The 27,044-nt window shown below is 40.0% G+C and overlaps 1 protein-coding gene across 1 annotated transcript; it reads left to right on the forward strand.

Annotated features, from left to right (window-relative positions):
* The first annotated feature begins 4,853 nt into the window (after positions 1-4,853).
* On the forward strand, positions 4,854-27,044 carry LOC103056011 (neuropeptide Y receptor type 2-like). Its single transcript, XM_007434417.3, has 2 exons — positions 4,854-4,990; positions 24,412-27,044. The coding sequence occupies exon 2, from the start codon at positions 24,470-24,472 to the stop codon at positions 25,628-25,630; it is 1,161 nt and encodes a 386-aa protein (XP_007434479.1). The 5' UTR covers positions 4,854-4,990; positions 24,412-24,469; the 3' UTR covers positions 25,631-27,044.

The raw sequence follows: 27,044 nt of genomic DNA on the forward strand, positions 1-27,044 counted from the left end.
TTTCTGTTACACCTACTATATGCATTTCTTGCCTGCAACCAAAGCACTGATTCCTCCATCTTTAATATTAATATTTAAGAAAATATTTAAATTAATATTTTAATTCTTTAAATGAAAATGATGAAATACAGGAGCATTCCTCAAAATGATTTTTCAGTGGGTGTCCAAGCCACTCCAGAATGTGTTGAATAATACTCACTAGGCAGAAGAGGTCACCATTAGTACCTCCATTTTATCTGTATGGAATTTCAATTTATTGGTCCTCATCCAATCCATTACAGTAGTTGGGAGCTATTTTAAATTTTGTTTTGTTAGTTTGGGGACACTTTTATATTTTGTCAAAATCTGCATGAACCCTATTTCTGTCTTCTGGTATATTAGCTTCTCCCACTTTGGTGTCATCTAAGCCCAAAAGAGAATCCATCAGCTCTGATAATCAGCTGATGATTATCATCAGTCATTTTTTTCCAAGTTGATAAGCACTGTTTGTGTCTGATCCATTATAAATCCATGCCACAGTTGCATCATGTAGTCCGGGGGTTTTCAAATTCTTTCACACTGTGGCACTTGCTAGTTAAAAAAAAAATCAAAAGAATCAAAGCTCTCGTGATACAAAATTGGCTGTGTCTGAGTGAACCTTTTTTTTTTTTTTTAACTTTTAATCTCTCACGAACCCCAACAAGTTGTTGTGGAACACAGTTTGAAAAATTCTGCTCTAATCCATTTTACAACAGCACATTCAAGACTTCTTTAGGACTTATTCTAGAACTGTTCCAGGAAGCCAGCTTTATGCTGACCACCTGGTACTGGCTTCCATTCTGGTGATATGGACGATATTTGTACATCTCCAATCTCATGGCGCTGTACTTATATTCCAAAAATTCAAGAAATTGTGGGCAGAAGCTTTGAGATCATATCTACAAGTTCTTAGGGGCTTGGGATGCAATTCAGCTGGCCTTTCAGATGCAGCTTTATTTTTGGTGGCTAGGTGGTCTGTTCTCTGAAAAGTGCCTTCTCTTCAGTAATTAATAGCAATTTTTTTTTCATTGTTAAATATTGACATTCTTAAATAAGCATTCAGTTGTGAAACAAGGAAATTTGTGTTATTTAATAACTACATGAGGAAATTAAATTTCTTGTCTTTGGCTTATGTGGCGTAGTTCATGTATAACTGTTACATATAATTTGAAAGAATAATTGGACAAGGGAAAGAGAGATGATACAGTGATGATGGAGAAAGACAGGGATTCTGTGTTAGAATCTTTCTCTGGATCCTAAAATTAGTTCTCTTATTTTTTAGATGTTGCTAGATGTTGCTTAAACATTCTTTCTCTACTGCTATCAAAATTATAAACCTGTTTCTAAAAAGCAAAATTCTAAGGAGTATAAATCCTGTATCAGATTTTGGAATTAGGCCCTATGTATACCCTACCACCCACGATTTATGGGATTCAAACTCTTTAATATGTAAAAACAATGCAAATAACTCCTCCTGTCATCTTCAGGGCTCACAAACAGTGTAACTTATGTATGCATGGAAAAGTTTATTTTTTTCTATCCTCCCTTAAGATAAATCATGCAGTGATACAGACTTTCAGTGCCATATGTAAAAAAAAAAAACTTACACATCCCCCTCAACTAAAATCTATATTGTCTTGCTTTAAATATAACTGTTATTTATGCACCAGTCTTATATGTGTTAGAATCTTGCATTCAAAATAAAAGATCCAAATTAAATGATAAATGAAATGTATTCAGTTGATTGATTTGTTCTTAAATTAACTGGGGAACAGAACTCTATGTATTTCTGGCCCCAGAGATGTACATGTTAATTCAGAAGGCATTGAAAAGATGCTTTTTCCTACAATGAGCAAAGCTAGACATATCAGCCCAAAATTCTTTACCTAGACAGTATGCAAGTCTATTGGGCAAGATGATCAAGAAAAAAATGAGCACAGGGTGTGGAGGGACTAATTTTCATGTAATGAGGTCTACATTTTGTTAAACTCTCAAGGTGGAATGTAGTAATAGGCTGAAGGTATTCAAATTTGGCTCCATCACACTGAAACTTGCTCCAGAATCCATACTTTTCTGACGACCAATTTTAGAGAACTTGAAAGTGTGTACCTTATTTTGTGTCCCTGAGGTGGTCTAATAGAGATAAAGCCCTAACGATACCTACAAGTGCCTTATGTAGCATATCTATCATTTTCAGTATAGAAAACAAATTAAACATTTTGTTTCCAAACTCATGTTTTTATGGGAACCACCAAATAGCTCATCTCTCTCTCTCTCTATATATATATATATATTTATATGATTTAGAAGCTGCCGAACTCCAAATGACAGCTTATACTTTATAAGCAAGAAACAATAAAATAAACAGATTGTGTGTGTCCAGAAGAAGAACCACACAAACCTCTGCTGAAAAAGAACACCTGTATACACTATTTTCTCATCCAACCTGATTGAAACTTAGGATATTAAAATGTATGACCTTGACAATATCCCAAACTGGCACTAATGCTCAAATGTGCTCTTCACCCAACATACCAAAACATTCAGTTATTCTTAGCAATAAGCTTATTGTCAGCCATGTGCAGAGGAACAGAACATTAATGGTGTGGTGTGCAATCCAGGCGTTGCCAGATGAAAAGTACATTTGCTTTCCTGAAAGGAGTCGACAGGCTGTGGTTGGGGTACGATTCCTGTGCTAGGAACTCTGGTAATACAACCTGTAGGAGTAGCCTGCACCAATGAGAAGGCATCACAAGGCTTTATTAGGGATCTTATATATTCATATCTGTGGTTCAAGCACTCTCTAGAGATCTCTGAGTACAGCTTGCTTAGTACATTAACCAATAAAGTTATGCTTGGTTACTTTCACTGAATATGCTCATTTACTGAATGGCTAGAAGCTGCAGGTGATTTGAAAAGGAATGCTAATGTGCCAGAGCGAAGGACTGAAATTTGCACATGTGGCTGCTTTTCTTTTTCAACCATCTGGAATGCTTCCAGGGAGACTCCACTTAGAACCAGAAAATCAATGTGCTTAAAAATCCACTTCAGCTTTGCCTGTTCTGATATTGGTTCCTTGTGAGATGTGAGGGTTCAGCTTGAAATAGATTTGGTACTGAATGTTCAACCTAGGTTTCAGGCTGAAGCAAGGCCCGGAAAGCTTGTTGGATCATCTTTGGAATCCATGTTTCTTCTGCGCATAGCAACAGATGAAATTATTTCTGTTGGGTTCTATTGTTTGTTAGCAGTCACAGTGAATGTATGTTTCCTATCAACTCATTGTCCCCCATTCCTAGGAGAAAATAGCCAAATTTAGAATTAGGAGCCCAGAGGACCCACAAGTACTAGTCATAGATTTGTTGTAGTCTATAATTTGTACTCAAATTCCACTTGAGATAAAACTTGGTAATTTTAGGATATTTCTGTATCCCATGCAACTAGCTAGTCCGATCCATTTTCTTTCACCTGATATGACAATGGCCCTTTTTAAACCATTGTCATTTTATTAATGTGAAAAAACTGCATTCACCAAATGATCTCAGTCTGGGGATAATTTAATGTAACCGGAAAGAAACTTACACTCTTGATTTTAAGGAATGGAGGAGAAGATGCAATATGTTGATATATGGTCTAGGTTTAATGATAAGCTTAAGAATTGAATTCATTTTATATTATTATTTATAGTAATTATATGGATTTTCTGTTAGTTTTTTCTTTTTTCACATTTACTTTATTTTAATCATTATACCTAGTTTTTTCCCCCCTCTGTATAAAACTAAGTCTGAGAATAATGAGTACAGGATAAGTTGTATTTATTAATGGGATGAAATCCCTGCCATTTATTTATTTAAAGATGGATATTTATTTCCATGAATAATAACTGTTATGTAGTTGCACTGCATTTGTTTGTTGTCGACTTTATGACCTCAACCTCTTGGAGGTGCCTAATTCACCCCTGTTTATTTTTCAGATTTGGGGAGAAAGATTATAGTGGTACTTGATACAGTCTCTGCAGCTGTATTATTCCATGCACTGATTTCTGTATTGTGCTTGCAACTTAATCCCCTGTATGTTTACCTGAAAGTAAGTCCTAAGAGTACAGTGGGGAAGGTAGGTACGTGGGAAGGGAGGAAGGGAGGAAGGGAGGAAGGGAGGAAGGAAGGAATCAATCAATCCAGGGGTATAGACCTGTAGTAATCAAGTAAACAATTTATTCTAATAGTCACCAAATGCAAAAACTCTACAAATCGTGGGGAGCACCATGCACATCCAAATCTTCAGACAAAGCTACGGTGAGTGCATATGCAAGAAGCAGACCTAAGCAAGTTGTTTACAGATAAATGTAGGAGAGGATAAGCCCTAATATTAAACATCTATATTAGGAAAAGAGAAGGCATGAATAAGAGCAGAATGAGAGGACTTGCCTAGGGGTATTAAGCAAACCAGTCCCGGACATGAGCATGGCACTAATTGGCTGAATTCCAGTCCTCTAAAGAAAATGCACGCTGTGCCCCCCGTAACCCATATTCCACAGGGAGTGAATCTTTTTAATCATCACAGGACGTTTTAGCTATGTAAGAAGCCCTGCAGTGGCTGAGCAATGCATGAACAGCGGCCACGGTTTCTCTCTCTCTCTCTCCCCCTCTGCCTCTGTTGCTAAACACGCTTCCTTCTGTCTTGCTCTCTCTCCTGCAGAGTCTAACAGAGCAGCCAGCTCTATGGGATAGAGATTACCAGTGACATCCCGTCAAAGACGTGGTCCATCAGCTTTATAAAAACAAGACAGCTTTTCAGGAAAAAGTCCAGTTCTCTCATTTAGAGGAGAAGGAGAGGGAGGTTTTTCCTCTAAAAGAGTTACTTTGAACAAGAGCACTTACCTTGGGCTCACCACGAGATTCTGCAGAGTGGAAAAAGAGTGGAAATAGAAGAACAAAGAGCTTGGTCTGACATTGCAATGAAACAGTAACCCCTGGTAAGTGGCTTTCTTTTTATTCATTTTCCAGCAAGGGGTGAGAGGGGGGATGCTTTTTTTATTTAGTGGAAAGCTTAAAAGTGTTGTTGGGAGGGAAGAGCTCAGTTCATAACATGCAGCTGAATATGCTGATTCTGCCATCAGCTATAAAACCTTCTTCTGCTTCTGCTAATTTCTGGCAGGGTATAGTATTTTTTTTTTAAGAGAGGTGTTGAAGAGGTGAGGGAAGTATGAAGCTTCCTGTGCCATACATAGACTTGTTTCTTTTGTTGCACTGGCACCTCTGATCAAATAGGCTTTGCAGGTTTGGGAAACACTACACTGATCTGCAGAACTTATGAATGGAGACAACAGAGGAGTAAGCGTTCAGGTCGTGGGCATCGATGCATCTCACCATCTTCGTTCATCTGAAAAGATTGTCACTAGCTTCCCGTGCTGGCAGACTGTAGACTGCACGTGCTACAAGCAATCCTGCTAGGAATGTCAACATGTTTGCATGGTGAGGCTGAAGCAGGGAGCTAAGGGAAGAGAAAAGTGTAGGACTGGTCAATATTCCTGGTTTATTTCTTTCTCTGGACTTTACCCCAGGAGAAAAACCTTGGAGAATTCTCCTCTCCATCTCCTTTACTTTACTGGGAAACTGTCGGTTTCTTCTATCCGTTGCTCTCCCTTTGGTACTCTGTTCACAAACACTGAATTTACAGAACCAAGTTTTGTGTAGCTTGCTTTCTTGTATATTTTGACATGCTCTTTTGCCCATTTGCTTCTGGGTCTAGCCTGCAGTCTGCAGCCTCAGAATAAACTCTGTTCTTGAGTATTGAGCAGCCTCTGACAGTTTTGAGAATAGGCTTCTCCATCTATAATGGAATCCCACTATCTTATAGTTAGATGGATCAGATGTGGTGTGACTTGGTGAAGATACAGCAGCAGATCCAACACTTCTAGTGCTTCCTGAACTCCATTTCTTTCCCTTCCTCCTTCATTAGCTTATTGCTTCTCTTGTGCTCTGCAGGCAGAGCTCTTGGGTTATCCCTAGAAAAAAAAAAGAATTCATGCCCCAGCTTGATGATTTGAATGACTGGATAAAAAACTCAAACTCATACAGGAAAATCAGTTTAGGTGTGAATTTCAAAAGAGGACTCCCTGCAATTAATTCCTACAGCTTGGCTGGATATCTTTGCGTTCATCAGTGGAAATGCCCTTTCTCCTACATCCCCCTCACCCCAATTTGGGAATTAAAATAAATGCCTCCAGCATGTTTTGGCTAAACTCCTCAAAGCTAGCTGTATCTTTAGGCAGCATGAGACAGCTACCACTGGTGGCAGATGCAGGAGGGCACGGTGGCATTATTCTTTCTCTCAATTATTCTTTCTTTTTTGTGGGGGGAGATGAAATTGTATACACCGCCCCTCAGTAACTTGTAGTTTGTAGTTTCTACTGTAGTTTGTTTCTCTTTGTGAAAGGGGCTGGAGAACCTTGTTACCTTTTGTTTTAAGTAGGAGAATCACCTTGGGCTAGTCCTATTAGTCCTGAATCTTTTTTGTCCCCTCCACATGTGGCCTTTGTGCTGCTCCTGGATTGGCTCTGGGCCAACATGATCACAGTCCATCATCCTCACTGGGTAGCAGAGCCCATGATTTTTCAGCTCAGTGGCTGCCCAAGAGCATTGCAAAAGCATTTCTGTAGTGCAAGGTATGAGTTGGACACAGACAATCTCTCACTCCTGGGAAGAACAATCACTTTGCCCTACCTCCTTAGCTCTCCTTCCAGGAGTTGAGATGCCATATTGTTCCATGGACTTCTTAACTGTCTTTTAAAAGCAAGTGCAGGGTCTCTTTGCATCCCCCCTCACAGTGACTGGAGATTTTTCTTTTAATAATAATTGCAAAATCAGATGGAGATGAAACTAGGAGAAGGCTTTGTCTACCAGTTTTTGGGTTCCCTATTGGTCAGCTGGAGGAAAAGTCGGTTGGCAATTCCTAATGTGGCAAGAATAGAGATGGTGAGGACACCTACAGGCTAGTGTGAATTGATCTATGAGAGTTTGGGGGATGAAAATGGTGGCTATGTGGAAATGCCTTTAGTGGGGGCTAATGGTGCTGTTGCACAAGTTGTGTGTTGTCATGCTCCTGTATGCATTTTTATTTCCTTAATTGTAAGCACCTGAGGGCTTCATCCAGGTCAAGAGTATTACACATTTCAATAACCTCATCCTCCCTGCAAGGGCACAGAGTTAAAAAACACCCAAACCCACCTTCCGTTACAGTGAACCTCTGTGCTTCCCATCATGTAACCTGAAGCAGGATGTTATGCAATATCATTATCAGTGAGTGAATCCCGTTGAGTGGGATTGATCTTCTGACAGAGAGATCCAGGTTAGTTTGGTTCAATACGCATCTATAATGAGTAGACTGGAAGGCTTCACCTTGTGTTGCTAGCTTTTGGCCCATATGTCTGAAGTTTTTTTTGTCTTTCCTATTAATCACAAGACCCTTGGCTTGGCTAGAAAGTGTGCTTGGTTAGAAGGATTGGCCTGAAAATTTATTCTTGGGCACAGAAGCATGTTTCCTTAATTTCTAGTTTTGTGCATCCCCTTACTTTGTCAGAAAGCCTCCCACATGTTAGTTAGCAGCTGTCTTTGTTCATGTCGTGGATCAGATGGAGATTGATATAGCAGAACAGCAAGGACTTTTAAAAGCAGGATGCTAAGGATGTGGGATAAAGCACTTCTCTTTCTTTTTGTCATACTAAATGTAAAAATGGTTTTCGGCGCAATCCTTGACAACACAACGCTGTTAGGAGTATCGTGATTGCCCTCTTCTGGCAGCATTTTGTAATCCCTGCTACTTTCCCTTGAGTGAGTTCCATGTTCAAACAGGGCTTGCCCCTTTCCTCTCCTGGGCATAGAGATTCACTCTTGAGCCAAAAAGTGACAATTGCGCTGGGAGAAGCTGCCAGGCAGTGATCAGCAACAGCTTAACATTCCTGCACTGAGGGATTTAGCACAAAAGTCAATAGGAGAGGCAAACTCAAAATGAGCTTTCAGAGTTGTGCAAGTTTTATACAATTGCCATTTCCCAATGTCTTATTACCTGAACTCTGCTTCTCATTCTGATTTCACTATTACTTTGATCTGCTGTTTGGACAAGCAGGGATTGTTCACCTAGTTCCTAATTCTTGCAGGTCCTGCGAGGTTTCAGGCATCCTTGAAGGCTCTATTCTACAATTAATTGCCTGAGATCATCTGGGGCAATGCACTTAACTGGCATCTCTTACCCTGACCTAAACCTTTTGCAGATACAGATGTTTTAGTAAGTTTCCAAGCTGGCTTAGAAACACCATGAAATGGGACAAAAAGAGCAGCTCATATTAAGTATGGAGCATTCTTACACAGGTAGTCCTTGTTTAGCAACTGCCTCATTTAGTGACTGTTTGCAGTTACGATGGTAATAAAAAAGTAACTTTGCAACCAGTCCTCGCACTTATGACCTTCACAGATCTGTAAAGCAAAGGAAAGCTGAAAGAAGACTGTAAGCACAGTTGTGGGTTCACTTAGCAACCACTTTGCTTAACGACCAACTTGCCAGTCCTAATTGTGGTTGCTAAATGAGGATTACTTGTAGTGAAATTCTAAGGAGGTTGACAAGCAAATACGTCTCTCTGAGTTCATCTGGACGTATTCCCTAATACATGTTCACATTTATAGGAAATCTTAATCAAAGAATGTAAGCATAAATTAGCAGTGCAATATTATGGTGCAGCCCTATGCATGTCTACTCAGATGAAAACCCCTTAACATTCAGTTAGCCTTTGTTTTATTTTGTTTTGTTTTGATAAGGTGGCAGTCTTGCAGGTGTTACTGTAAGAGCATCTGCTCCATCTTGTCATATGGACAGAAAGTAACTCCAGGAATAGAGATATTTAATTTTTTTTCTTGCTTCAATCTACCCTTTTAATCATTGGCTTACTTCAGTTCCTGCCAGACATTTGCCAATACTATGGGTTATTTTACAGGATCCAGGATCTAGAGTAATTATTCTTCTCTCAGGTTTTAAAAAATCAACTACTTCCTTTTGTTTAAAAAACAACAACACACCATTCCCTACATCTTTGTAAAGCTTGCAGGTTTGTTGTTGAAGCAGAGTGGAAGATAGAGTATCCATAATACTATTTTGAGGCTGGAGTAAAATAAATGGAAGTTGAATAAAAGGTGCAGTAGAGGTTGCAGAAGGATTTTAATTTTTTTTTAATTTTTATGTCTTCGGGTCAGTATTGATTCCTGGTGACAGCCTGGACTAGTCCCTGCAGTTTTCTTGGCAAGGCTTCAGAAGTGGTTTGCCACGGCCTCCTTTCTAGGGCAGAGAGAGGGTGTCTGGGCCAAAGAAACCCAGCTGGCTTCCTGCCTAAGGCAGGACTCACGGTCTGGTTTCTAGCCTGTTGTCCTAACTAGTACACTAAACTGGCTCTTAGAAGGAAATTAGTAACCATAAAAATAGAATTAGAGAGTAATCAAGGTTGCTCCCTAGACATTTTGTCACATGAAGAGCAGGATATTTATGTTTTGTGTTTGAGTGGATAGTGGATTGATAGGGTGTCTTCTGCACTGACAGTGGGGCCAGGACAGGGGCAGCATCTTATTGAAAGATGCTTTATGGGGAGGCCTGTAGCCAACCTTGAGGTTTCCCCCACAAAAAGTAGGGAGAAGTTTATCTGGTCTTATAAAGACAACTTGAGATTCAGGGGGCAGAGAAAATTTATGGGATGCTCCTAGTTATAGGCCTGTTAAGGATGCAGGAGAAGGCACCAGGTCTTGAGTGCATTGCTGCCACCTCTCAGAATCCCCTTCTCTTCCCTCTGCCATCAGTAGGCTTTTAGCAACCCAGAATGTGACAGTCAGGGAAACCAAAAGCTGAAAATATTAAGAGGAGGAATCAGAACTGATCTTTTATGGTTTAATGTCAGCCCCTGGAGACGGGCAAGGTCAAGAAATAGATGTAGCAAGGATACCAGAAATGCTCTTCATTGTTGCAGGATAGAATAACAGAATCTGGAAAGCCTGTCAGGATTTCTCACTACTCCATCTTATACCAAACAAAATCAAGGGGGAAGGGTTATTTTGAGTTTCTTTCCTATGCTTTCCTCTTTCTCAGGACTGAGAAATCTCCTCTGAAACTCTCTCCATAATGGATCATTGCTCCCTTCCTGCTTCCCAAGGCAGGTCAACATTCTTTCACTCTGAAAGCACAGTTCATGGAGAAGCAGCCCAATAATTGGAAAGCAGCCTGAGTTAGGTGATGACAATAATAGTACTCCATTTTCTTCATTCCCTGTACCCAAAGCTGATATCAAAAACTGTTTCCACCTCCTGATAATCAGATCTGAACCAGATGGTGACTGGTGGTTCTGGTCCTCTTCATTTTCAGCTTTTGACTAATAAGAATTGTGGTTGTAGACAGTCATCTTGGTCGCCATTTTACCTTTTATATTTATACATTGTTGTTAGATGGTTTTCTGTTTTTTCATCTTGTTGATTTATTGTATGTTTATATTGTACATTGCCCAGAGTCACACTTGACTCTGTGGATTTGAATTGTGTGGCCTTATAAATCTTGAAATAAATAAATACATAAATAAAAATCTCCCTGTATGCAGCTTTGGCTGGTATTTGCAATCCATGGGAATAACAATTTGCTGCTCTTGAGATTTAATTAAGGTTTCCTCTCCTGTCTCAAGAGAAAGAGAGAGAGAAGAGGGAGAGAATTGTTATTGTCTCTTTACCTTTTCTCCACTTTTCCTTTCCTTTCAATCATTACCACTTTTTCTGCCTTTGAGTGTCATTTCAGTCATTTATAAAATTGTCATACCGTATATACTTGCAGATAAGCCAAGAATTTTAAATGCCAAAATACGCCCAAAAAGATTGGGTTCAGCTTATCTGTGGATGGGCTTATCTGCGAATATATAAGGTAATACAAGTACCCAAATATCCTGAATATACTCATGCATAAGCCCATCCACAGATAAGCTAACCCTCAATTTTTTAAGCAAAATACCATGAATGGCATCATCCCTGCTACAGAATTAGGTCCCCCTAGCCTGAGATTTGGCTAATTATCCCAATGCAAACAGCTGCTGCCACCCTGCTGAGAGGTGAAGAGGTCTGCAGGGCAAAAGTAGACCGAGCCCCTCCTAGGCTCATCCCTTCCTCGGCCGCTGTGCCACTGAGGGAATCAGGGTTTCTCCGTGCTGTGTTGCACTGAAAGCTCTGTCGTCACATAATTCCTTGGAACAAAGAGGATAGGTTTCTGTTCTAGCTGAAGGGTATATTATAGAAACCCATACTGGAGGTTGAAGTATCTCTCTCTCTCTCTCTCTCTCTCTCTCTGTGTTTGTGTGTGTGTGTGTGTGTGTGTGTGTGAGAGAGAGAGAGAGAGAGAGAGAGAGAGAGAACATCCTTGGCAGTAGGAATCTAACCTAAACAAGGATTAGTGAAGCAAACTCAAGAGTCTGTGCATTGGATCCGCACCTCCAACACCCTTTCACACCAGTTCATGCATCAATCCACAACTCTGCTCATCTCATGTTGAACTCTGAGCAAGATTCAGTGAGTGCATCTGCCTTCTGAAGGGGTGTATTTCAGTTCAATGAGTCCCTTTCTTGAGCATCTTACATAGCAGTACTTGGTGTCTGTTCAATCTCTTCTTCTGCACCCTTTCTCCATTTGTCTTCTTCAGTGGCTGACATCTTTTCAGTGTCCTCCCATGTGCGAGGTTCTTCTGCTTTCTCCATCTTGGTAATGTAAACAGCCCTTGCAGTGAAACACCTTTCTTGGCCCTCTTGGAGAATCTGAGCTGTGGTGCCTCAGTTTCTCTTTCTGACTCTGCCATGCAATCAGATTCCCAACACGTGATGAGGACCTCTTTCAAAGCCTGTGGTCTCTGCTTACTCTTTGCCTGACATGGGGAACAACATCTAACACTGCATGGTTGTTCTCTTTCTCCCCCCTCATCAAAATAAACAGTGCTTTAATGGTTTGTGTGGCACGATCTAAGTTCCTGTTATCCCTTGCAGTATTTTGAATATCTAACCATCACTCCTTCCTCACATCTGCAGCAGCAGCAGCAGAAGAAAAAGAAACAGCTCCATTATTCCCCTTTGCCATCAATGAACTTGTTAAACAAAACTGAATGAACAAAACAAAATAAAACTCATTCTAATTTCTTAGCATTCCACTGATGAACTTGGAAAAAAAAAAAAGATCCTGGAGGGGAGTGATCAGTTATCAGAGGGGATGGGGCATTCCTGTCACAGGGCACAGTAGCCAATTGGAGTGGAAGGGTTTGTCTACAATGAGATGAAGTACAACAGATGAATCAGACAGCACAAGTCAGAAAGGGAAAAAAAAATGTAGTAGAAAAAGATGGGTGGAGGTTGCATTCATGCATTCCTGCCCTTGAGAAATGGCCACTACCCCTGACTCACCCTGGGGCAACCTGCTTAGGCAGCTCAGCCCTAAGTCTGAGAGTCTTCCAAATGTCTAAATTCCTTAAAGAGGGTCACTCGCTGCCAGGCAGATCATCGCAGCAACTCTGTCATTTGCAGCATCCCAAGCTTTTTGTCCCTGTGCTGCTTTCTGTGGATCTCTCTCTTCGCCCAGTACACAGGTGGTTTCTTGAAACTTCAGGAGCATTTTCATCTTGAATTTTGCTTGTTCCTGCACTCCATAGGCTGCAGCCTTCCTGAGTCCATTTCTGAAAGTGTTCTGCTGTCTTCCTTAATATTTCCTTTACCTGTTCAGGAGGCACCCTTTTCTTCTTCTTTATGGAACTTCTTTGCACCTTTGCTGCAGTTGCTGGAGCCCATAACTCTGCTGGAGGTGGAAGTGTGCTGTGGGTGCCTGTGAGCACTCTTGAGAATGGGAGTCTAACCTGACCAAGGATTAGTGAAACAAGTTTCCAGCTGTAACAGAAAGCACCTTTATTTCAGAAAATACATGGTGGGGATAAACAAAACCTAGAATCTAGCTAGTTGCATCCTACCAGGAGGAAATTCCAAGAACATATATTCTTCATGTGTGCGTGTGCATGCACCTGGGAAAAAAGACAAGAGAAAGTGACCACAGATTAATGGCCACAGGATGAATCTTTAACTTTCTGTCTACATCTTACTGCCTCTCTTGTGGTCAGTTAGTCATGAGATGCTGAAGACTGAGCACCATTGAAAATGTACCTCCAATAGCGCAGCTCACGAGGACCAGAAGACATGGAACAGTCTGGAATCTAGGTAGTTGAACACAGTATCTGATTGTCAAAAAATCACTACAGGCAAAGGCTATCTTATCCAGGTAGAATTTTATTTTTAAAAAAATTCTGTAGGACCAAAATTAATTTCTTTCTAAAACAGTTCCCCCTTCCACCCAAACTGCTCCAATGTTCCTGTCAAGGGTATTCCTTACTTAAGTAGTATTTAATTTCCAAAAGCTATTGCTGCACTGTGCCTAAACAGATCTGAGGAAGGAAGGAAGGAAGGAAGGAAGGAAGGAAGGAAGGAAGGAAGGAAGGAAGGAAGGAAGGAAGGAAGGAAGGAAGGAAGGAAAGAAAGAAAGAAAGAAAGAAAGAAAAAGAAAGAAAGAAAGAAAGAAAGAAAGAAAGAAAGAAAGAAAGAAAGAAAGAAAGAAAGAAAGAAAGAAAGATGAGGCTACATTCATTTAGTGATATTCTGCAAAGATAACGTGATTTATAAACCCGTCTAGAAAAGGAAGCATTCATGTCTTTAGTGAAACATGTGTCTGTGGCTTATCACTATCCCACTGGATTTTTCATGTAAAGAGTCATGGAGATACTGTCAAGCATAGGACAAATTTAGAAAGTCAAAAGAGTTTAAAATCCACCTGAACACTGATGAGTATTGATCCAATCTGTACAACCCAGGGAGAGACAGAGTAATAAATGCAGAACTACTCTTTCAGGGATTTTTTAAAAATTGCGGCTTAATTTACCATTTGTGATGAATGACAGTTGCAGAGAACAAATATGCATTAGGCAGTTATCTTTCACTCACTGTTTGAACATAATTTTTGGTTTGCAATTAGGGGAAGATTTCTGCCCTACAAAATAGAACTGCTTCGGCCTGAGCTCAATCTCAGCTACTAATGTCTTCTTTTAGTTTTAAGATTGCAAAAAGGACAGAAAGAGCACTAGAGATGGGAAGGAGCAATATAGACATACAGATGTACAATTGTATGCTGAGCTTTTGTCTGACAGACTGAACAACAAACCATGTCCCTTTATCTGACTCTGACATGTCAGCCTGAACACCATCAACACTGTTACAATGTAAAGTATGGAATCCATATGTTTAGGGTCATGCATGAAATGAAAGTTTCAGGATAATTAAAAGCCCACGTCTGGAGGATTTCCTTTATTGCATTGTATGCCAGGAGGCCAGTCCTGCAGGAAATTGTAACAACAAAAGAATCAGTTTAATAATTTGCTGTCCACAGAATACAGGTTTGGTGAATTATGAATAGGTGACCTATGAAATCAGAGTTAGATTGCAGATCGTATGTTCTCCATAATGTAATTCTTTAGTAAGGTAGATTTTAAAGTCATTAATCATATTCATCATGAAGAAAAAGTGCTGAAATGTCTCTTGCTTTCAAGTTGCCTCTTTCTTGAAGTCTCTTTAGAGACTCTTATTGCAGAGAGGAGTTTGGGCAAAAGGGAACATGACTCCTCAGGTGCTGGTTCTAATCAGGCTGGGAATCTTATAATAATATCTGTAGTAGCTGAAAGGACACTACTGATTTTCATCGCCTGAGTAGTTAGAATGGAACTATTTCAAAGAGAACAGAAGCACCAAATGGATATAAAAAAGGGGACTGGGCTTCAGTCACATGGTGCAGTTGCCATCTTGACTTTTTTGAAACCTTCCCCTCATCTCCCCACCCTGGATGCTCCTGATCAAACAGCTGCTTTTGAAGCCAAGTAAGTAGAGCATCCCTGCTTCTTATCTTCCCTCTCCTACAAAGCAGAGGAATGGCATCTGGATGACACTAGAAGAGAGGCAAAAGACTAGTTGTCACACTGGTTATGCTTGCATGAGACTCTTACTTGTGGTTAACTGAATCATGGTTTACCAAATTGATCCAATTTTCTGGGTTCCCATGACACACTGGGCTATGACTAACCATGTCCTAGGCTAAAATATGGGTGGCTAGATAAAATATGGGTGGCTAGATTATTGTTCAGTGTGTCAAGTGTATACAGCCTCTGGGCATGCCTGTTCAGATGACCATGAGAATCTAGCTTTCCTGGGAATTGTAAAGGTATCTAGGGTCTACATGTGAAGAAGGAGAGTAGGTTTGATTACAGTAGACCTGTTCCCTCCATTGCATTCTTCCTGTCCTCCTCATGTGAAGAGCAACACTATCCTTTGCTGCTGGAGCAATTCCCTACTGGCAGAGCAACACATTCATGGATTAGTTCGGGAGGTTAAAGCATCTGATCCATAGAATCAAAATCCTCTGTGAAATAACCTGCTCTGGATGTCTCAGCAAAATAGGGTGGAATGATTCTCTGAAATCTAGGAGTATCAAATTTGGGCTGCACAAATCTGGATAGCGATTAGAGGCCAGATCCCATAACCTTTTACCGTGTGGGCTTTCAGGGAATCACAGCAGCAAACATCCCTCTGCATAGGACTTCTACCCCCTTTCTTCCTTCTTTTTTTCCACATCTCATCTCATTAAAACTACTCCAGGTATAATGCATACATCTCATCTATTTATTTATTTCCCATTAAAATCACTGGGTAATCAGTAACCAGAGCAAACAGGGATGACTCTATGGGTCAAAAAAGGAGTCTGAAACAGCTGCTTGTGAGCCACCAGTTGCCCATTCCTGATGTCAAATATCAAATCCTGGTTTTAAACACATTTGAAATTTGTTCAACCATTCAGTCAGTTTACGTTCTTGATTAAAGGAACAGAATCATGGGCAAACATCTGTGAAATGACAGGGACTAGAAAGCAATTAATCTTTTCCTGGACTAAAAGCCATTTTGATGGAGTTGATGAGGAAGCAGGAAGTAATTTCAATCCTAATTTTGCAGGTTTCCCAACTGGGGGGTGGTCTCTGTTGTAATATGTAGGCACTGGTTGGGGTCTTTTTGCTTTCTTTAGTTCCTGCATGGACTAGATCCAGGAGGGGGTCCATTAGCCATGATGGAAAGATGGAAAGATGAGCAAAAATGTTGAACTGGTTGCTCTAGCTCAGTGTTTCTCAACCCTGGCAACTTTAAGATGTGTAGACTTCAAACCCCAGAATTCCCCAGCCAGCCTTGCTTCTGGGAGTTGAAGTCCACACTGTCAGGTTCAGCTGGCACTGCACGCCTAGGAACTTGCCCAGCCACGCTTTAGTCAATTTCACCGCTCGAGCACCAGCGCAGAAAGAGGAAATGCGAAACCGCAAGCTAATGAATGGGCCCCCTGGCGCCACTTCACTAATCTGGAGCGGATGCGTTGTGCTAACGCCAGAGGGCCGTGGGCGCTATGGACAAAGGAGAGAGCCGCGGAATTGAGGAAGAGATCAGCGCGTGAGGGGATGCTCCCGGCTGGGCGCGCGACAGAAGCCCCAACGAAGGCAACGACCACGCCACAGGCAACAACAATCAAAGAAACAAGAGAACTGGGCTGAACCTGCCATTCCAGTAGAAGGGGGGGATTACAGGGGGCAATCTGCAATCTAATTTGTAATATGTAACCTAGCAACGGGGCCCGCGGGGGGATTGAGCCAACTATAAAGGAGTAATGTAAATGTACCAAGCCAGTCCTGGCTTTGCTTGTGACTGCTACGTTATGCATGAGTAAGCCTCTTTTGTGAACCACACGTGTCACGGGAGTTTCTCTGTCGAACGGGGCAAACCTTACACACACATCTTAAAGTTGTCAAGGTTGAGAAATACTGCTCTAGTTACATGTCAGTTGATACCACAAAAGAATGCCAGAAAGCTGGTGAAGTAGAAATTTCTTTTACGGAAGTCTTGCTGAATGTTCTGCACTTTTCTATGTTTAATGATATTTTCTACACACTTATCTGGACAGACAGCACTCTTAATTGGCCTATCAGTTCTGCCTTCGCTTTCTCTGCTCCCATTTAAAACACTGGTGCAAATTTGGCAGCCTTCTTATCCTGTGATAATGAGATTGACTGGATACGATGTTGCACATTTGAGTTAGAAGAAGAGTTTCACATCTGAACTCTTTAAGAATTCTCAGGTATATCATCTGGATCAAATGAGCTGTCATTTTCTTTTTCTTTTTCATTTGGGAGTTAACCCCTTTTCACTTCCATTTGTCTTCTTACTTCAGCTTCTTTCTAAGTTTCATCTTCTCTCTGGAAAACGTTTGCCATTTTTGTTGTTATCGGTTGATCATCTATATTGGGGCTGGAACTGTTGGACCATACTTGCCTAGTCTTATTTGGCATTAAACCTTCACCTGTAATTTTGTGTCCCTGCAGGAAGCAGAAAGAAAGGTGTAAACTTAAATTCATATATTGTGTAGGATAGGAAGACAACCCAAAGTATCTTTCTGGAAGGACCTTTCTGGACAGGAATAGAAAACTTTTTTTTTTTTTAATGTGGGGGTGCATTTGGAATTTTGAGAGCATTTTGTGAGTAATTCCTAGTGGGCATGGTCAATCACAAAACATCAATTTATCAGAAGACAAGTTTAACTTATATTTGCACAGCACACGTATCCTGGCGATTGAATTAAATTTCCTTGGAGGTATATGGAATACACTGAAGTATAAACAAGCCAAAGAGTTAAATTGTGTAAGACAGTTTATCAGGAAACAGTTGCTCAACATCTTCCAGCTCATATGTCTGCAGTTTTAATCTGATTGGAATTGGAAGGAAAGAAATAGATCCAAGCAAGACTAACTATACCCAGAGGCTTCCTCTTTATGTCTTTGGGGGCTAACAATATGCTGCTGTGTGACTTGATTGAAAATGGCCTTTAAAACTGATAACAAAATGTGATTTATAAAAATTATTTACAGCTTTATTGAAAAAACGAATTCTCTCTAATATTAGGCCTAACAGATTTGGGCTGCAAAACTCCCAGTGATAACGAGAGGGTGGAAAAGAGTTAGAATATGAACTTTGCTGCTGTCTACTGGTCATCCAGATTTGTGCAGCCCAGATTTAGTGACTTTACCTTATGTGCAATCAAAACAAGCCCATCTGAACAAGCAACTGATTGGGTGAGTAATACAGAACAGAGCAATCATAATCGCCCCAGCTGGAAATGCAATCTGTAAAATTCTGAACATTCAACCATTCTCCTGTGGTATTACTCTGGATCTATTTATAACCTTTCTGATACTAAGGGGGTGATCACTCCTTTGGCGCAAACCAGGACCTGGCTCTGATTGAACACAAACCACAAAGAGTCAAGATGCATAGCAAATAATAACAATTGCGTTATGCTTAATGCCAGTTTAAATAAGCAGGACACAGACTTTTTTTGGGGACTAATTTAAGGCTTAGCAAAAAGAAAAAAAAAATTAGGTTGAAAGCATGCTTGCTCATGTACCCCAAGAAGCTGCTCCTTGTGTAAATTATAACTGAGCAGCCATTTGATTTCACATAATTCTCAGTCCAAGTCCTACATTCTATCCAACACCTCAGACCAGCTCACTCAGCATTTTCTTAACTGCCTGGGACGAATACTGCTTAATTATTATTCCAGTGGGGGACAGATACATGAAAAGGCTCTCCAATGTTTATCAGGCTAAAAAAATTAATAGCCTCTTAGGGATTTTACAACTATAGGACATAGTCAAGACACCGCAATAAATATTTCTGTCTGTCCCAGTCAGTGAGTCTGCATAGCTGTTGCTTCATTTTTACAAAACAAAATTAATGCCAGGGGTGGCGTTGTGTAACCCGGCAGTCTGGCTCTCCCTCAGAAAGTGGCGACTGGCTGTGAATAGCCCAGCCCATTTCAATGAGTTTAATGACTTTGCTTTTGGTTAGATAGCCCTTCATTGTATGACTCTGTTCAATCCGAAGCATTGCAGATTGCCTTTGATCAAACAGAAATAGCATTATAATAATTATTGGCATCATGAATTCAACATTAATTAATTAATTCTAAAACATCAGCCTATTTTTTTAACCCTTTGGGATAGCTGGTTTAATGCACCAAATGACTTGAGCTATCCATGTCCATAAGTAGCTGTTGGGCTACTCTTTAGAAATTATGGCATTGGCCAGATGTTGTTTGGGGTGGAATAAGATATTAAGAAAACAGTTGATCAAACAGCCTGCTGGACAGCCTTCACCCATTTCAATCCATTTAAAAGAGATGAAAGAAGCTGGGTATAATATGACAATTTTAAAGAAAATGCTGTCATAGGCTTGCACAAAATAAACTATTCAATATGTTAAATGTTTTGTTTGTATCCCCATGCATGAGACGACAACATAGGATAGTCAGGTAGACAAACTATCCAGTGTTTATACATGTCAGAAGATTCTATGTTACATTAGTTTGAATGCTTGCTTCAATATATATATATATATATTGAAGCAAGCATTCAAACTAATGTAATATATATATATATATATATATATATATATATATATATATATATATATATATTCCCCTCTCACCCCTATGGGTGGTCTGTATCTTCCTCAATCTCGGTTCCTCTTCCAGAGACCTGGGAGTGTGAGGGTTCTGTGCAGTATCTGAGCTGTTCCTAGCACTGCCCTCTTCTGGACAGAGAGCTCTGATGTTGTCCTTGGGATCTGTTGGAGCCATTCTCCCAGGTCGGAGTCACAGCCGCGAGTGCTCCTACCACCAGGGAGATCACTTTGGCCTTTACTTTCCACATCCTCTCTAGTTCCTCTTTCAGCCCCTGGTACAGAAAGAGCAAAGATGATATGTGTGTGTGTGTGTGCGCGCGTGTGTGTGTGTGCTAGGAACAGCAAAGATGCTGTGCAGAACCCTCAAACTCCCTCTGGTAAGAGGACCTGAGATTGAGGAAGACACAGACCACCCATAGGGGTGAGAGGGGATTTTTTTTTTAAAATAGATTTAGCAAGTCAGATGTGTTGGTGAAAAGGATGAACATTTGTGCATGCAGCTTACAGGAATATGTTTTTCAAAGAACTTATTAAATTTCAATAAAGACTAAAAAGAAAGTAGAGAAAAAGAAGAGAATAGAAAAAAGAAAAAGATCAGAAAAAGGATACAAAAGAGAAAAAGTGAGAAGAAAAAAAAGAGGTAACTTCCGACTTTCTTTGGTTCAAGCACCAATATACATTCGCCTCTTACTCTAATGTTTAAAATAATACAGAATAAGGCTATAACAATCAAAGATATAAGGAGAACTAATACAGAATATTTCTATAATTATAAAAAGTATCAGTCATCAAACCCGTCAGCTTACGTCAGTGTTGTCCAAACTTGGCCACTTTAAGATGAGTGGACTTCAACTCCCAGAATTCCCCAGCCAGCATTGGACAACACTGGCTTACGTGAATATCGATGCCAATCCAATCCTAAATTACCCTGCTCATCTGTGTCAATGTAACTGGCCAAGAATGCTTTTAATCTGGAATTGTGATGTTCTTCCCTCTCTCATTCTCAGTGAAAATCCAGAATGGGAATAGATAACTAGAGGTGAACAGAATTTATTCAGACCTATTATGGCTAAACTGAAGCTTGTTATCAATTGAAATCAAACATCTAACTTGAGTTGGAAGAACTGAATCCATAGGACCGAGTAAGATTATTGAAAATAAATCTATAATTCAATGTGATAAACTGTTCTATTCTGCTGTTGCTACTGTATTTAGATTTATATATTTATTATAATAGAAGTATAGGTTTAATAATAGAAAGTATTCCATCAGCCTAATATAAAATGCCTCTATATAGCTGCTTTATGAACAATGTGGAAAAATCAGAAAGGGAACTCAATTACCCTTCATTTACCTTGTTATAATGTAGGCTATGAATTCCAGCACAGAAAGGAAAAGGGGAAAAAACAGCAAGAAAAATCAGGCATACTAAGAATCAGATACAGTCACGGTAACCAAAATTGTGTAACTTTGAAGATTAAATGCACAAAACAATGTGATAACATCTGAAAGTTTAAGCTAAACTATGTCCATCTTGCATCTCATCAGCTCTGCAGTTCTAGAAACTCATAAAGTCTTGGGTCAACATGAGATCTACAGCTTAAGGGAGGCATGAAGGACACAAATGTTTAGAGCAGTGGTGAAGAAGATAATGCAACAAGTGTGATATCCAGAGCGTCATATAGGCAGATTAATTTGTGTTTCAGTGGTCACTCTACAGTGTCTGCTGCCAAGCTCACAATTTAATCCCAAGGTGTCAGCCTCTAAGAGCCAGTAAAATATTTACACACACACACACACACTCATGGAGCTGAGAAGGGGAGGAAGCAGCTGAGTCCAATCTAACTAAGTCTTTCCCCCCACCCCATCATCAAACATCTCAAGCAACTGAGGTTTCCAGCCAAGCAGTCTGAATTCCTGCTGCAGCTCCCTAGAGGTGTTATGAACTTTGTTCTGCCAAATGATAAATGAACAAATAGGACCATTTATTATGAATTACAACATCACCCCCGCCTCTGTCACTCTCTGGCCCAGGCCTTGCTTTCCTCCCCATTTGTTTAAGAAATTGTGAGTTTTTCGCTGAATAATTGATAGTGCTGCTTCTACACATCGAAGAAAGATGCTCCAGTGGCAATGTAGTCACTGATAGCTGACTATCCCATTACTTACTGCCATCGCCGCCCCACAATTCTTGGCAAGTTGGCCCAGTGATAACATCCACCCTGTTTGCATCATAGTGCAGTCCTTGAAATGAATAAAAGGAGCTCTTTTCGGTGCTGTTTTGGAGAAAAAGAGTGCAGACTGGAGGAAAAGAAATGCAAAAATACAGTCTTCGCATGTTCAGGTTCAATCCTTCTCCCTTCCCCCAAGTTGAGATGAAATGATCAAAGTAAAGGTTTGAAAAGTTACCAATCTCAGTCTGTATGCATTGTATGATGAAATAGGTATTATTTACAAACTCAAGGAACAATAGTGATGATAATCTGATATGAGGTCTAATGGAAGGTGTAAATTAAAAAGCCATATGCTTTGGAGCTTTTAATGCTCCAAAGAACACATAATTTTGTTCAAATTTCTCTCTCTCTCCATCTCTAGTAGTGCATTCCTGTACTGAGGTAATACCAGCTGTAGGAATCCTCTTGAATTTTATACAGTTCCAATCATTCTTAAAATTTGCAGCTAATAACAGGTTGATAGAATGATAGAAATCAGGGGAATAGTGAAGAGGAAGAGTGTACTAATCTCTTCTCAAGACTGTAGCCCTAATCCAAATCATTTCTGCTGGTGCAGTTGCTTTCAGACAGAGAAAAAAAAATCATAGATCCAAGAGATTAATCACATGTGGATAAGCTATTAGTGATACACTGCTGGAAATGAAGAATCAAATCAGTGAAGAAGCATAATGACCAAATTGATTAGCTAAAAAGCAGTGATTCTGATTGTTTTCCTATGGCTTTGGTAAAATATTCTTAAATGTTTAGGGCATAAATTTATAATCTACATTTCTTCTGCTCTATACATATATGAAGCCCTGTTGTGACATTGCCAATAGACGTGGATGAGTCAACTTGTTTTGCCCTAAGACCCTTGAAGAGGATTCAGTAAATCATATGGTAGCATGTAGTAAGGATTCTGGAAGTCACAATGTGCAGACTTAAGGGCTCCTATATTTATCATCTCTCTTATAGTGAATATTTTATCTGTCTCAGGGAATGGCTTAAGACATTCACTATCCTTTACCCAAGATATAAACATGCTGGTTTCTCATTCCATAGACAGAAGTCAGTTGGACTATCAGTGAATAATCTGTGATAGTCTTATGACTTCTGCTATATCTGTTTAGGGGCTCAGGACAGGGGAAGTAGCATATATACATCTGTCATCCAACAAAGCGGAACATCCTAGGAGATCAACAGGAGCCATTGAGAGGCCACCATTCCTGTCTCCCAACATTGGCTGTCTTAGGCAGTTGTTTCATTCAGTCTCACAGTATGGCCAGTCCTGATCTAGACCAATCTTAGGTATGCTTATTTGGAACAGGAACAGCTCCAGGTCTGAAGGGACTCCTAGTCCTATGGTGAGTTCATCCTATGCCATGGACCTCGCAGTCTGTGGGCTTACCAGATGGCAGGAAAGGCAAAAAGCAGTAGCATCCATACAGAATTACCTCAAAACATTTCCCTAATATAGGTTGGGACCACACAACAGACTAAGCCAAAAATAGTTTGCTTATTTATGAAGTAGTGTGAATTGATTATTTGCAGGCCTTAAGATACCCATTTTGCCTTTAACTCACCAAACCCTTTCCAAATAAAGAAGAATGTGAATTTTTTATCCCCATGCCGGGGATTCTGGGCTCCACATACAGCCTGTGGACCATAGATCCAACTTTATGTTTGTGAACCGAACTAATTGCAATTTATCCAGTCAACCATGGATAAGCAAAGCATAGCTACATGAACACTGCAACTGTGTCATAATGTCAGCTCCTAAAGCTCTATCTTAGGCCATCAGAAATGCAATACCTTGCTGGGAGTATTATGAAGAATGTAAACGCGGTTCCCAGATACAGTTGCTCAGCATCCATTGGATTGAATGCTGCTAAAGTGTTGTCCAGGTTAGGCTTTAGTAGTGAATCTTGCTCACTCAGTCGTATCATACACTTATACCCAAGTATATAGGCAAGGAATTGAAGTCTTAGACACACTGAAGGGCAAAACAGTTGCAGTTTATTGTATTTCTAGGCCATTGTTAATTTATACATTTATTTTCTTTGCCATCCTTCATGCAAATAGAATTACTCTGACAAGCAGAGCCAAGGTCATGAGAGAGCAGAAAAGGCAGACTGTAGACCAATCGCAAGCAATTGCTAATAGCCAAACTGATGATCTGGTTTACATGATTATATTAGCATGACATTTGGAAGGGTTTTTTTTTTAACCCATTCAATTTTAGGTAAATAGAATTGCAAATAAAAAACCTTTTATGAAAAAAAGAATAAAAATTTAATCAGGGTCAGATTTTTTGCTCTTTGGTTAGCTTTAATTTTATCATCCAAATATAATGGGATCTACGTGGGTTAGGTTTTTCTTTCAGAAATGCCATTCAGCTGTGCATGAAAACCACAGACCTATCATTTTACTGTGTACAAGGATTGCAGAAATTTAGAGCTTAGTTTGAAATGCTGGATTTGATATGTCATTATAAACTAAAGTATTTAAATGTCATCTTTTTCAATCTTATGCTTGTTTCTCTTTCTACAGACAAAGTTACAAGCATAATACTGTCAACCCAGGGCCTAAATAAATACGAATAATAGACATGGGTTTGCTTGATCAAGCCAACAGCACCATCATCTTGGAAGAGCATATCTTAGAGAAGAAATCACCATCTGGCTGGCATGCAGACAGCCTTGTCACCCCTAGTCAGGGATTCCAAGGAAGATCCAGTGAAGTTATGATGGATAGCACCAAGATCTTGGGGGTCCAGATCATACTGATAATGGCCTATTCTCTCATCATTCTTCTGGGATTCATTGGTAACTCCTTGGTCATCTACATGATAGTGAAATATAAAACCATGAGGACTGTAACCAACTTTTTCATAGCTAACTTGGCTCTGGCAGACCTAATGGTGGATACTTGCTTGCCCTTTACTTTGGCTTACACTCTGCTAGATGAGTGGAAGTTTGGGGCTGTACTTTGTCATTTGGTGTCCTCTGCTCAAGCTTTAAGTGTTCATGTATCTATTCTCACATTAACCGTGATCGCTCTGGATAGGTACAGATGTATTGTTTTTCATTTAGACAGTAGAATATCCAAGAAGATCAGCTTCACCATCATAGCTACTACATGGCTGGTTGCTGCTGTCCTAGCTAGTCCACTGGCTATCTTCCGAGAATACAGATATGAAGAAATTCCATCCATCAATCTCAGAATAGCTGTCTGCTCAGAGAAATGGCCTTCTGAAAACAGAGATGCCACTATATACAGCTTATCCATGCTTATCCTGCAATATGTTTTCCCTCTTTCTATCATCTGTTATGCCTACATCAGGATATGGTTCAAACTGAGAAGCCACATTAGCCCTTCTTCTAGAAATGACACTCACTGTCGCAGGAAAAAGACCACTAAGATGCTTTTCATGGTCGTTGTGGTGTTTGCAGTCTCTTGGCTACCCTTCCATGCTTTTCAACTTGCTGCGGACCTAGATCTGGCTCTTGCCCTCCGTGACTATAAACTCCTTTATACAGTATTTCATGTAATAGCCATGTGTTCCACTTTTGCAAACCCTTTGCTCTATGGCTGGATGAATAAGAACTACCGCAATGGATTCCTTATGTTCTTCCACTGCCAGAAAAAGCCAGAGAGACTGTACACAGAGGGATCGATTCGAGGGCGGTCCTGCACTTTCAAGGCTACTACTCTGAATGGGAGCATCAAGCAGTCAGCAGGAGATGGACAGCTACCAACACAGGTTTAGTACATGGCAGCTTCATCTCCACATGGTGGCCAGAACCTCAGTGTTGCCCACCTAAAACTGTTGCCTTTTCTGAAAATAAAAATGTGTTGAATTGCCAAAGTGCTGTCACTGTCACAGTTAGATGAGAGCACCTTATCTATCTGTCAAACAAACCTTGTGTATGATCCATTCTACTTTCCCAAGTAAGTTAAATAATCCTTGCATCTAATTTGTGTTTCCTGTTCCAAGGAGCAGAAACCATGTCGTACAAGCATGCTTTAATTTATGAGAATTTAGTTCTACTGTTACATGAAGGAGATGAGAAATAGCAGACAGGATTATTTAACTGCTTTAGGCACTCAGGGAATGAAGGTGTTTGCATCAATATCAACAAACTACAGGATCCAATGACACTCATTAAAGACATGGTGTTTCTTTTAATTTCTATTTTCTGTAGATTTTTTGCACTCCTCATACTAAAGCTATACTCTATCATTCCTTGGTCAGAATTCTGGGTACTAAATTATTATGGTTATAGGTCCACAAAAGAACTGGAAGGAAAAAGATGTGTAACACATGGATTCCGTGGAAAGTTTGTTTCAAAATAGCTAATATTAAGTTCTTAAATTATTAAAAAGTGCAAAATTCACTTCTTGGTGTCCAGCAGAAAAGTTTGATCCTGAATGTTAGGTTTTCAGGCTAATAGCAGCTGCTGATAGTGACATCCACACTGCATTCCACAATCACTTTCTGGATTTCACTCACTGGGTAAAAGTCACGGTTAAAATCTTGTTCCTTAATAAGTAAATATTTATTTTGGGGGTTGAAATTCCTGCTCTTCTTCATTATCATGAGTATTATTTCATATTATGAGGTTGCTTTACTACCTTTTCTGCTTGGAGGAATGTAAGGTGTCATTCATACTCTTCATTTTTGATAAGTGTTTTATTGCAAAGAAACATGTGGTATAATCTTTATACCCACTGGGTGAATTAAGACAAGGACAACTTCCACCTTCTTGACCAATTGAGATTCTACATATATAGAAGAAAAGGTTTCCCCTTTCCTAACTTCTCAGTTCTTCCGGTGTTCAAAGTAATGATCAGGATCACTACAGGAGGAAGGGTAGGCAACTGCAAAGAGCAACCATGAGCATTGCTGCAGTCAGCAAAGTGGTCTAATTGAAAATTATGTAATTTATTGCCAACATGTTGTACAAGGCACATGGTCTCGGTTCTGCCACAGTTCCAGGTGATCTTTATCCAGAATTGTTCAGAAATGCTCTGGAATATTGATATCTCTGAGAATGGTGTTTGCTCTGGGTCCTTGTGTGTAAATGAAATCCTCATTAGCTAAGGGAAAGGAACAAGGCCAAAAGGATTAAAATGTGAGTTCATGTGTAATGGATAATTATGTCATCAGGATGCCCAGTGAA

Source organism: Python bivittatus, unplaced genomic scaffold (genome assembly GCF_059951505.1).
Source record: "Python bivittatus isolate LINGU-HERP-01145 unplaced genomic scaffold, Pbiv_v1 ctg000080_np1212, whole genome shotgun sequence".
NCBI lineage: Eukaryota > Metazoa > Chordata > Lepidosauria > Squamata > Pythonidae > Python > Python bivittatus.